Raw genomic sequence first — 13,532 nt, 5'->3', positions numbered from 1 at the left:
AATTACATCTTTAGAGCAAGATATATAGAAACATTGCTATTTCTTTGGAGATTTGCACAAAATATATGGAAGGATTTTTTTTTCTTTACAGAAAACAGTATCTTTTGATGACATGATCCAGCCACCTCACCCTGTTGTTACAGAAGAGAAACTGAGCTTGTTATGGCCCCAACCACAGAGCATGCTACAGCAAGAAACAAAACCTTTTGTCATCCGTCATCATCTTCCTATATATGTGTCAGGGGGACCAGCTGAAAGTAAGGAACCAGATTTGTTTTCAGGGCTAAAACCACATAGCTAGCTTTAGGGAAAACAATACATAAATATCAACTTACAGTAAAAATGTTTAACTGATTAGTTTACCAAAAATAGCATGTCCTTAATAAACAAGATTCTAGGACAGTAAAACTATTCAGTAAAATTTTTGTACCTAGAATGTTCAATGAATATTCTGAAGTAATTGAATTTATGTAAATTAAACACTTGGCTTATCAGAAAAAAGTACAAATTTTCAAAGCGATATGTTAAAACACTTTATTCTGAAAAAAAATACATATTATAAAAGAATTTCAAACATTCAAACAAATAATCCACAAAGATTCCAAAAAAGTATCTTCATATAAAAGCTTGATCTGTAATGAAAATTATTATCATTTTAGATTCCATACAAGTAATGAAGATTGTAAAAATGAGAAAACTTAGTTTTACATCATTGGGTCTGGATCTGTCAGTCAACCTCCTAAGTAGTCTGAGTGATACAAGAGTACCACATCTTCAGTGCCATGTCAACAACAGATTATGTCCAGGACATGGGTTATACAAGCTCACAATATCTCAAGGACAGGTCAGTACCTCAAAGGTCAAATGTCATGAAATGTACAAACTCACTATATCACAAGGACAAGTCAGTACCTCATATGTTAGATGGAATACATGTACACATTCACTATATCACAAGAACATGTCAGTAAGACTAAATCTACATGTCAAGGGTTTTATAAGATACTGCATTACAATGACAGCTCCAGGGTTCAAAGGTTACAAATCAGTGGTTTAAAAATGATCATGTAAGGGTTTTTCTGCCATTCTAGGACATTAAACACCCTTGTAGTTATACAAAGCTGGTGCTGTATCACATTTAACTGGTCAGTAGGTCAAAGGGGGTTATCAGGCGTTCTTGGGATAAGTCAAACTCACAGTATTTCAAGGACATCTGTTTCATATGTCAAAGGTCAAATAATCTGGACTATATACAAATTCACTATATCATATGGACAGGTCAATAGGTCAATGGTAATATGTCAAAAAAGATTTTTCACAATGACATGTCAAGGTTACATGTCCATGATGACCAAGTTCAGGGTTCATAGCTCAAATGTTATAAGATATATAAAAATAAAATTGAGAATGGAAATGGGGAATATGTCAAAGAGACAACAACCCGACCAAAGAGCAGACAACAGCCGAAGGCCACCAATGGGCCTTCAATGCAGCGAGAAAATCCCGCACCCGGAGGTGGTCCTCAGCTGGCCCCTAAATAAAATTGTGTGCTAGTTTAGTGAAAATGGACGTCACACTAAACTCCAAAACATATAAATGAACTAATATTAAAAAACATACAAGACTAACAAAGGCCACCTCCCCCTATACCTCTAGCCAATGTAGAAAAAAGAAACACATAGCAATACGCACATTAAAACTCAGTTTAAAAGAAGTCCGAGTCCGATGTCAAAATAGGTAACAAAAGAAACTAAGCAAAATGACAATGATACATAAATAAACAAAGGACTACTAGCAGTTACTGACATGCCAGCTCCAAACCTCAATTAAACTGATTGAAAGATTATGTCTTCATCATATGAAAATCAAGTACAATGATTTTAAAAGTTTTTTTATGTACTTTATAAAGCTGCATCTCAATACAAGTTATTATGGTTACAACTTGAAATTTTACAAAAACTGAAACTCAGTGAAATTACATATTTTTACATTTCAAGCTAAAATAAATTATAAAACGCATCCAAATGATCATGATTACATGTAATGTTCTGTTCACTGTTTTTTTCAGATAAAAATGTTGTGTAGTGATTACAGCAGTTTACATTGTGCCATATCTACTGTGTATCAGCTGATGTCATTGTATAAAGATAATGAGGAAATAATTATACCTGGACTTTTGGTAAGTATTTCTTACAGAACCCTGTAACTATTGGTGGCATTAAAAAATGTAATGATGAGATAGTTATACAGGGATCATTTGTTGGTATTTCTTAAATTCTACATCATTTTGACAGCATAGTACAAAGACAATGATTATTACATTTATTAGTCTTAGTTACAATGTAAGATTCCAGTCTCTTATCTGAAGTGAGTGTCTTTGAGATTTTCAGTTAAAACGATTGTAGGAAAATGAACATACATTGTTCTCACCATGACTGAAATATCTTAGTTCATTGCATGCATTTGAAGTGTAACTAAAACATCTAAGTGAAACAATGAAATCTATCATGTTGTTTACGGTTAAAAGCCATAATGATTTATAGAAAACAGAACAAGGCTGAAATAGTTTCTGTAAGGTGTCCCTAGTTTTCAGTAAGTGTTTGTAATTGAAAACATGTATTTTTCCAGATTGATGATTGGCCTGATCTACACTACAGAGGAGTTCTTTTTGATGCTTCACAAGGCAGATTACCTAACTTTGTAAGACAAATATTATAGATTTAAAATTCATGTATTTTATTAATGCTTAAGTTTTTTGCAAAAAGAGCCATAAAAGGATTAGACACATATTTTACCTACTTATTTTATGCAGTATCAATTTATGTTTTTTTTCCCCATATTTTAATCATAGTTATTTGAATAATAAGACATGCAAATAATATCACAATATTAAAATGTTTATGAAATACAAATTTTAAAACTATCATTTCATAGCAAAACTGCTTATTCTAGATTAATCAATATCTGAAAGATTTCAACTTATTTCAATAGATAGTTCATATACCTTGATATTTTTTTACAGGAAACTCTAAAGAGGGTGATAGACACATTAGTCGGACTTAAAATCAATATGGTAAGCTCAAAAATATTGTCGTCCTGAATATGTATGGAATATTTGCAAATAGTTGTTAAGCAAACATACTCTCATTTGCCAGTGGCAATCCAAATTTTCAGACTTTCCTCCTAGTTTACCTATCTTGTAGTGCCTAATTGTTAATTTGTTCTGGTCCCGAATATACATGAAATATTTAACAGTTGTTAAGTAATTTATTCTCTTTTTCCAGTGACAGCCCAAATTTTCTCTCCTTAATAATGATTGACCTAATTTGCACAATCTATTGTATCAAGTTTTTCTTGTCTTGGATATGCATGAAATATTTGCCAATAGTTGTTAAGCAAACATCAAATAATTGTCAAGATGAGATATTAAAACATCATTTTCTGTTGGGCTGTTTCTTTGACCTCATATCTTCTCTTGTTTCTTTGCAAACCAGATGATGATGTCATCATTTACAAATGAAAGATAGGAATTAACTGAAATATAGTTTTTCATACAATTTGATATGACCTTATACAACTAAGATTAAGACATACAAATCCAAATTAATATAAATTATAAAAATGTGTGTAATAAGATCAGAATGATGAATTTGGTACCTGTTTGAGAAAACTTTCAAGTAGACATCGTTATTTTAGAATTGTATGTTTATTTGAATACAAGGTGTGCAGTAGAGATTTCAACCTGACAACAAAACTTAACAAAAAATGCACAATATTGTCATTTCTAAATCATTAATGAGTCTTAGCAAGATGTCAATGAATTACAGAAAGATGATAGATTCCTGAATTCAGACAAAATACATAAAAGCATATCTCTTTTGTAGGTGCAGTTGTTTTGCAGGTTTTTAAAGACACAAGGTTGGCAATTAGGATATTCCAAAAGGTGCTTTTATACATTTTAGTTCCTTTCATTAAAGAAAAGCAGATGTCTATAATTCTTAAGCTTGTAGAGCCCATTTCAAAAACCTTCAAAAATAAGAAAAGAGAAAATGATTTTACTTTATTGAAATAAAAGTTCGTTTTTATGATATTTTCATTGTTTGAACTTTCTGGTAACATTCTGTTAATTCTGGTATTGATTCACTTTACTATTGATATTGACCAGATTTCCCCGATAATTACAGCAATGTTTTTATGTATCAAAGTTTTACAGACACTAGGAACCAACATTGACCTCTTTCTATGACCTTTTTCAATATTTATTTCTTTAGTCAATAATTCTCATTTATGATCTGCTAACTTACAGTGAGATAATGGATTTGGTAGATCATTGTACTGATCTAGGTATACAGTTAGTCCCTGTGTTAGAGGTGGCACCACAGGTCCAGTTTGATGAACTAGATGATATATACTCAACCATTGAAGATTTTATGACTTGTTTTACAGATAGTCAGTAAGTTTGCCATGCAGAATAGAACTTAAGGTTTTTAAACTGATCAAGCAACTGTAGAGATAGCAATAAAAATGCTGTTCCATTGATATGGAATTGGTTGCACAAATGTCAATTAGCATTAAAATATTTTTTTTTAATTTTAAGTGTCAATTAATTCATAAACAAATACAATACATCTGATTAACAATTAAAATTTAAATGACGTTTAACTTTAATTGACGTTTGTGCAACCCAGTCCAGGTTATTTTTCATATTACATTTTGACATTGTTACCATATATTCCTCTATACATATTCTTGCATTCCACTGGAGAATTTAGATGAATCACATAAGCCCCCTTCAATTTTACAAGGCTCATTTTCTAATTGGCAATCATACCACATCTCCATATTTTTTTTTAGTAAAAATTGTTATATTGACATTTGATTTAAAAAAAAATTAAATGTTATGTTAATAATAATTATTTGAATTCTTTCAAAGAACATTGTTTTAGAGAAGCAGTTTGAAATTACATTACAAAAATGAAATGGATTTTTTGTGAAAAAAACAATGTCACTCTTAGCACTTAAGATATTTTAAATATGATTTTGTTTTTTTTAATATATATCATAACATAATGCCAACATTGCTGTAATTTATATTGGAACATCTAATAACTTAATGTTATTTTCAATATAGAAGCGAAAAGAGAGACATGTGGGAATATTTTTTTACATATAGAGTTTTTAAAAATAAAGCTTGTATTAATATACTTGAGTTATGAGTTTTGTCTAGTCTGCAACAGTGGCAGAACCAAGATTGAGGCATGGTGTTTCCTGCTTCTGTGGCATCAATTATTGTTAAAAGTTTGTGATTAGGTTACAAATACAAGGCATAGCCCTGTGTTAATAGTTTATGATAATAATGATAACTGTATATTATGTTTTAGGTTTGTAAGTCTTGGTCCACGGTTGAGTAGTTTTGTGATTGATACAGAAAATAATGTGTTAGATGTGACTGATGCTGTGAAACTTTTACCTCTACGCCATAACCAGATTCTCAATATATGTGGGTATCCGTTACATGGTATGGACTCGGAACTGTTAATTCACCTGCCACCAGATGTTGTCATCAGTGAATATGGTATACAGGTATGCCAAAAATATAATCCATGATGATGTATTAACAATTTGAGAAAACTCTAATAAACTTTATGGCAGGCAGTTTTATAGGGATATTAACAATGTCATATCATAATGCTGAATGTATGATTTTGAGAAAAAAATAAGTTAAGGGTTTCTCTAAAACCTGTAGCAAAGAATCTGTAAAATTATGAAAAAAAGAAGATATATACCTTGAAATTCACAGAATAATTAAGATTCACAAAAGAAATACTATAACAGGTCTGTCAGCTAGCTCAGTGGATTGATCACTTTGGTAATTGTTCATTACACCCCGGTATATTTTTTTCAAAAATATTCTAATAGGGCCATGACATTTTTGAGCTCCATCTAGTACTGCTCCTTGCAGGTTTTACATATGAAACATGAATATATTTATAGCTTTCTGGAATAATCTTTAGAAGTAGTTGTTGATAGTAGTCATTGACTCCGTCCATCAGAATGACCTTAGGTTGAGAACTTTCGTCAAAGTTTTCTTGGCTTCTATTGAAGGGAATGACTTTATATTTGGTCTGCAGCTTGATAATGCTGATTCATAGCATGTAAGCAATTTTTAATCTGCAGTGCAGCCACTTCCGGTTTGCAGATAGTTTGAAATTTACAAAACTTATGGTACAAGGAAATTTTCTAGTTATGCTTCAGTATACATGCAACCTCAATTCATTGTATGCAGCCAGGCAGGTCCAGACCCGGTATTGCTCTTGTTTTACTTTGGTACTGATTGACTTCCAATATTGTCTCAGCAGGTCACTTAATAACTAATTCTGTTGGGTAAGATGTATAAAGTGAAGTAAACTATCAATTTCTTGAAAAAAGTCATGAAACTGTAAGAGCATATCTGAATATCTGGTATCTTTATTTTGTAGGCAGACTATGATTTCCAGAGATTTTGTTCACCATTGTCCAGTCATGGGTAAATATAATGTCAAACCAAACCTTCAGATAAAAAACTGGTGATTACAGAATTTTTCCAAATTTATCAATAACAGAAATAAAAATAAGTTCAAACTCAAATTTAAAACAAGGGATACTACTTTTTTTCAACAAAAATAATTTGTTTCTCTTAAGACTTTTATTTTATACTTTCAGGATAAGTTATATAATGTGTCCAGGAACTTCAGCATGGAACAGGTAATAAATACAAATATAATGGAAAATTTGGAGGAGGAACATTCCAAATGAATTCATATGTTCTAATAACTGGTCTGATTAATTTTCATTTTGATTTTCTCTTTGAAAAAAAATAATAACTGTTAATAAGTAAAAATAGTCAATGAAACTTGGGTAAAATGTACCTATTGCATTTTTCAGCCTGGATTGTTGCAAAGTTGCAAGGTGTTACTTAATACAAATTTTATGATATTATGATATTAGTTCTTTCATACATAATTTTTCAAGGACACAAGTAATCCATCATTTGTAAGTTCCACAAAAAATGGCAATGATTATTACATAAAAAAATGTATACATTTAGAAAAATAGGGGCACAAAATAAGAAGTTTTACAGTACATCATTAATGAGGGATATTTATTCAACATGGACGATAATAAAATCAACTTATTTTACATTTCAGTTTAGCAGGTTGTCCTGAGGCAGCTATAAACAACATTTTTAGTGCTGTAAAATGTGGGGATGCCCATGGTGCTCTAGGGGCAATAGTCTGTAACTGGTCTGGTAAAGGACACTTAACACATTTACCATTTGCCTGGCCTGGTATCCTTGTACTTGCAGGATTAGCATGGAATTCTGATTGTCACCAGGTAAATTCATGTGTCATAGATCACCATAAAAAAGGACAGACATAGTTCTAAACTAGCATTACTCTCATTTAGTGGGAATTAGTTTATCGCAAATGACCATGTGAGAATTTGTAGCAAAATCTATATAATTGAAGAACGTGTGTATATAGATCCATTAAAGTATAGAATTCTTGAGGTTTTTGGCTGTAAGACAATCTTGATGTTCTTGAACATATTAAAAATTTTCAGAAACTTTTCTGACAATTACTTTACAAACTGCTTATTTTGAAAAAAAATGTTAAAAAAACCCTGAATAGCCTTTAAAAAGACAATGTTGAAAATGAATGCCTGGAATTTGAATTCCCCCAAGAAATGAATTTTCTTGTAGAAACCACTAACTAGTGATATTTCTTTGCATATATTGTTTCACCATTATTTATATTTTACCGTTATAAAGATGACTTTAAGGGTTTTAATTATTTGAATTTCAGGATTATTTGTATGGCAACCTCGGGGAGCTTTTAAATCGTCACATTTTTAAGGACACCTCAAATACAATTGGTCATGTGATAGTGGAACTTGGTCGAGCAGAAACATATCTCATACGCTGTTGTAGAGGACAAGCAGGTAAATGCCAATCCTACTATACAACATTAGCTTGATTATATTTTTCAGAAGAAAAATGAATATCAAAAACACTCAAATCTTTTCCATGGTATCTTCTAAGATGTGTTTTTAAAGGCAGTGCTTTAATGCCTTTCTAGTTGCCGGGTTAATCCTTCCTTCCGCGATATCCAACTTATCTACGTGGGGGGTCATTAGACTCCAAGTAGATCCGGAAATGTTGAATTCTCTCCTCTTCTTATTGCGATATAAAATGTTTTTTGTTTCATTTCATTTACATTGGGAAATAGAGAAACGATCATTGTGTTTTGTTAGTTTTAAAAACTTTTGATATATTAGTATTTTGCATTATAAGCAGTCAACCGATTGACAAACTAGAATTATTTGAATTCCGTGTGGAAAGAGCTCGGGTTAATTTCGAGTGTTATCTGCAATCTAGATGTTTATAAATCATTTCAGTCGTTGATATAATAATTAAAGGTCGACTGAACATGAATTATATTATACAATTTAAAGCGCATTTCTGTTTATGCACGTGAACCCGTCTAACGTTATTTTCGCAGTTATATAAAGTAGCAAATTATCGTTCCTGAATAGGTGGCGCCGTGGTAGCGGATCCTGTTCCTCTTCTTCCGGTTTCTGCACTGTGCAACTATTTCAGTTATATTTTTAATTAACGATGCCAAATACTTGTTGTTGTGTACCTGAATGTCATTTAAGAGGAGGACATGCATTTCCAAATGACTTAAAAAGAAGGAAAAGTTGGATCAACGCCATGGCCCATACGCAGATTGGACGAGAACACGATGATATCGTGGAGTCCATCTCAATCAGCTGTTGTTTGCAAGGCACGTTTTACTGAAAAAGACTACGTGCAGGAAACTATTCATGGTAAAACTCTATTTTCTTTGTGAAATATATAGTTATATATGTAATCGCCATGCGAATAAACCAAAGTTTGTTTACAACCGCAATTATCGTTTTAGAATAAAAGGGGTGGGTAATTCAAGACGTCATAATTTTTTGGATTACGATTCAATGTGATCTGTTTGAGATTTTTTGGTGATTGCTACAATTATAATGATTTCTTACAAGAGGTATATCATACTGAGAATTATTTTAGCAGTAATTATGCTAATGTAGTAATGACAGGAATGCGTAAGCTATGCCTCATAGACTTTCTTGAAAAATATCAATGACAATGTTAACAGGAACAAAACAATGACATGCTCTCATCTATATTATAGTTATTTAGGTACAAACAATGTACGTTTGTTGCATAAGTCTCTCATTGTTTGTCCTTTGGATTTACATAACATACATTGAATCAGGCAAACATAGTTTTATCCAGATTTTAATGAATAAATCTAGTTAATATTTAGCCAGGTAGTACAAAGTATACATTGCTAATGGAAGTTCATTTAATTATAAAAAAACTAATGTTTTATAACCTTTTTCAGGGCGCAAACCCACCATACAGAGACTTAAGTCTACTGCAATTCCCAGCCTATTTTCCTGGACCAAGCAAGAGACTGAATCGTCCGCAAAAAGAAAAATCAGGGCAGTTTCCTGTGAAAAAAGAACTAAACTTGATGAATATTGTAGTAGAAATCTAGAGGAAAGTTTTGATTGTAAAGTTGGTTTTCCTGAAGAAGTCATTCATACTGCAGAAAGGATTTATGACTGTTCACCAACTGCCGAGCTAATGTTGAGCTTCACAGATGGAATTACGCAAACACCATCAATGCCTATGTTTTCAGCAGAGAATTTTGAAATGAAGACACGTGACACAGCCATGCATTTTTATACCGGTTTAGAGTTGTATACTAAATTTTTATTTGTTTTGACCACACTTGGTCCAGCAGCACATTGTTTGAGATACATATATTTTCAAATTGATAGGGTGTCAGTTGAAAATCAGTTTTTTTATGACTTTGATGAAATTGAGGCATCATACAACCAACTTTGAACTGTCTAGATTCTAGATTGAATCTAGTGTTAAGAATATTGTGTATACATGGATTGTTTTTATGTCTAAACAGTGGTGTGAGGCTAACACTTGGCCTTCTAGTGGTTTAGTCAGGTATTTTTCACCATCCAACTTCAAATTAAAGTTTCCTACGACTTGGATTATTATTGACAGCACAGAATATCCCGTGATAAAACCTAAAGCTCCTAGAGCTCAGGCAACCTTTTCATCAAATAAAAACAGAAACACTGAAAATTCTTGAATGTTCGACACCTGGTGGTTTAGTCAACTATGTCTCTATGTCACATAGAGCGAATTATTGGACTTGGCAAAACATACAAAATTCTAATAAATACTATGAATGGAACTGAAACAAAACTTTCATCTGAAATAACATTTAGTTGTTTTATGTTGTGTAATTTTAGAACTTGTATTGTGCCAAAGGATGCATAAATAAAAGTGACGCAATGAATTTTGTTCTGATATATATATATTTACAATTACATGCACATGTAAATTGTAATGCATATGAAAATAAGGAGATGTGGTATGATATTCAGTGAGTTTATCAAACTAAAGTGCATAAGAAATGGGTTTAAGCAGTTACAGGTGTTACTGTCACCGTACAATCTCCAACAATGAGAAAAACTCGTACCGTGTAAAAAATTTCAGAGATCTTACAACTAAGTTTTGTTGTCTCACCTTGACTTTGGTGAATTTTTTATATCTGTTGATGTAAATATAAAAAAGAAGATGTGGTATGATTGCCAATGAGACAACTCTCCACACATGCACAAGAGACCAAATGACACAGAAATTAACAGCTATAGGTCACAGTACGGCCTTCAACAATGAGCAAAGCCCATACCGCACAGTCAGCTATAAAAGGCCCAGAAATGACAATGTAAAACAATTCAAACAAGAAAACTAACGGCCTATTTTATGTAAAAAAATGAACAAATATAACAAATATGCAACACATAAACAAACGACAACCACTGAATTACACTTTTATAGGCTCCTGACTTGGGACAGGAACATACATGTACATACAGAATGTGGCCGGCTTAAACATGTTAGCGGGATCCCAACCCCCCCCCCCCCCCCTAACCTGGGACAGTGGTGTAACAGTACAATATAAGAAAGAACTATAAAAATCAGTTGAAAAGAGGCTAAACTCATCAGATGGATAAATACAAATACAAGTGGACGTGGTCAGGTAGTTGTACATCCAAACAACAAAAAGACACTAAGTACAAATCTGAGAGTACTCGCAGTTACTGACAGCTAGTTCAAAGCCACTAACAACTGATAAAAAAATCTTGCATCTAAGACTAAATTATCAATCCGTAAGCTCCCTTTAGAATTTTATAAATTTTAGATTTTACATTTCTGAGTTATGGGGTTTTATTCATTAAAAAAGGGGGGATTTTCCAGTTTTTGGACAACAACTCAAAAATGCTTTAAGCAGTTCACATGAAACTTTGCGAATTATTTATAGCTATTGATGTAATCTCCCTATTGATTTTCATAAATTTCAAATATGACATTGAGAAGAAATTGAACTTTATTTGTTTATACTCTGGCAACAAATTTATTAAGTATTGCACAACAGCACAGTGTATTGCACAACAGCAAGAAATCTTTAATTGAATATAAATTCAATTCATATAACCGATTTCAAGTTCATTGACTACATTTATTCAGAAACTATATTATGTCAAATATTTAATTACAATCCAAATTCAGACCTGTATCAAGCTTGAATATTGTGTCCATTTTTGCCCCAGCTGTTCAGGGTAGTACCCCTGCGGGTGTATCCAGCTGCGCTCAGCGAATCAGTTTATTTCTTAATTAAGAACTCCTTTTTATACAACTGCAAAAAAAATTTTGTGGTCGTATATTGGTATGACGTTGGCGTCGTCGTCGTCCGAAGACACATTAGTTTTCGCACTCTAACTTTAGTTTAAGTGAATGGATCTCAATGAAATTTTAAAATAAGGTTCAATACCACAAAAGGAAAGTGGGGATTGATTTTGGGGGTTATGGTACCAACAGTTAAGGAATTAGGGGCCAAAAATAAGCATTTTTGTAACTGCCAGACATAACTTGTGTGTAAGTGTATGGATCTCTCTGACATTGTACCACAAGGTTCCATATCACAAAGGGAATGCTGGGATTGATTTTTGGGGGTAATTGCCTCCAAATTTTAGGAATTAGGGGCCAAAAAGGGGCAAAAAACAAGCATTTTTCTAGTTTCATGACAATAACTTGTGTGCAAGTCTATGGATCTCTCTGACATTGTATCACAAGGTTCCATATCACAAAGGGAATGCTGGGATTGAATTTGGGGGTAATTGCCTCCAAATTTTAGGAATTAGGGGCCAAAAAGAGGCAAAAAACAAGCATTTTTCTAGTTTCATGGCAATAACTTGTGTGTAAGTGTATGGATCTTTATGAAATTGTACTACAAGGTTCCATATCACAAAGGGAAAGCTGGGTTTGAGTTTGGGGGTAATTGCCCAAAAAGTTAAGGAATAAGGGGCCAAAAATAAGCATTTTTCTAGTTTCCAGACAATAACTTGTGTTCAAGTGTATGGATCTCTCTGAAATTGTACTGCAAGGTACCATACCACAAAGGGAATGCTGGGATTGATTTTGGGGGTAATTGCCTCCAAATTTTAGGAATTAGGGGCCAAAAAGGGGCAAAAAATAAGCATTTTTCTAGTTTCATGACAATAACTTGTGTGTAAGTCTATGGATCTCTCTGACATTGTATCACATGGTTCCATATCACAAAGGGAATGCTGGGATTGATTTTGGGGGTAATTGCCTCCAAATTTTAGGAATTAGGGGCCAAAAAGGGGCAAAAAACAAGCATTTTTCTAGTTTCATGGCAATAACTTGTGTGTAAGTGTATGGATCTTTATGAAATTCTACTACAAGATTCCATATCACAAAGGAAAAGCTGGGTTTGAGTTTGGGGGTAATTGCCCTAAACGTTTAGGAATTTGGGACCAAAAAGGGGCCAAAAAACAAGCATTTTTCTAGTTTCCAGACAATAACATGTGTTCAAGTGTATGGATCTTTATGAAATTGTACTGCAAGGTACCATACCACAAAGGGAAGGCTGGGATTGAGTTTTGGGGTGATGAATCATAAGGGGGTTCAAAAAATTTGGGGGGGGATTCTTTTTCCTTTTTTTTCTTTAAAATTTTCCATTTTAAATTGGTTATTTCTGATTTATATATAAAAGCAAATAATAATGATATGGTTTGAATAGGTAAATTAATTTTTTTTTAAGTATCTTAGACCACTTTCATTCTGTGTCAGAAACCTATGCTGTGTCAAATATTTAATTACAATCCAAATTCAGTGCTGAATCAAGCTTGAATGTTGTGTTCATACTTGCCCCAACTGTTCAGGGTTCGACCTCTGAGGTCGTATCAAGCTGCGCCCCAGCGGAGCATTTTATTTCATTCATAAATTACTTTATGCTTGGAAATATAATTTTGCTTGGAGTTGAAAGAGTTGACATGTTGCAATGTACATTTACTCTACATAGTTCTATGGTACCAAATCAAAA

General features: G+C 32.7%; 1 protein-coding gene and 1 long non-coding RNA gene across 2 annotated transcripts in view; both read left to right on the top strand.

Annotated features, from left to right (window-relative positions):
- LOC127698856 (uncharacterized) overlaps positions 1–13,532 on the top strand; it is a 35,482-nt gene that overhangs the window by 13,976 nt on the left and 7,974 nt on the right. Inside the window, exons 8-19 of the mRNA XM_052202551.1 lie at positions 92–257; positions 660–844; positions 2,069–2,179; positions 2,629–2,700; positions 3,023–3,073; positions 3,885–3,943; positions 4,307–4,453; positions 5,382–5,583; positions 6,480–6,526; positions 6,703–6,744; positions 7,188–7,374; positions 7,845–7,980. Of these exons, the coding sequence (XP_052058511.1) occupies positions 92–257; positions 660–844; positions 2,069–2,179; positions 2,629–2,700; positions 3,023–3,073; positions 3,885–3,943; positions 4,307–4,453; positions 5,382–5,583; positions 6,480–6,526; positions 6,703–6,744; positions 7,188–7,374; positions 7,845–7,980 (1,405 nt within the window). The remainder of the gene's footprint in view (positions 1–91; positions 258–659; positions 845–2,068; positions 2,180–2,628; positions 2,701–3,022; positions 3,074–3,884; positions 3,944–4,306; positions 4,454–5,381; positions 5,584–6,479; positions 6,527–6,702; positions 6,745–7,187; positions 7,375–7,844; positions 7,981–13,532) is intronic.
- On the top strand, positions 8,089–10,418 carry LOC127698919 (uncharacterized). Its single transcript, XR_007980978.1, has 2 exons — positions 8,089–8,868; positions 9,438–10,418. It is a non-coding gene; the product is annotated as an uncharacterized LOC127698919 (long non-coding RNA).

This window comes from Mytilus californianus, unplaced genomic scaffold (genome assembly GCF_021869535.1).
Source record: "Mytilus californianus isolate M0D057914Y unplaced genomic scaffold, xbMytCali1.0.p SCAF_4, whole genome shotgun sequence".
Classification (NCBI taxonomy): domain Eukaryota; kingdom Metazoa; phylum Mollusca; class Bivalvia; order Mytilida; family Mytilidae; genus Mytilus; species Mytilus californianus.
Note: the sequence above shows the minus strand (reverse complement) of the source record. Positions and strands in the feature narration are given on the sequence as shown.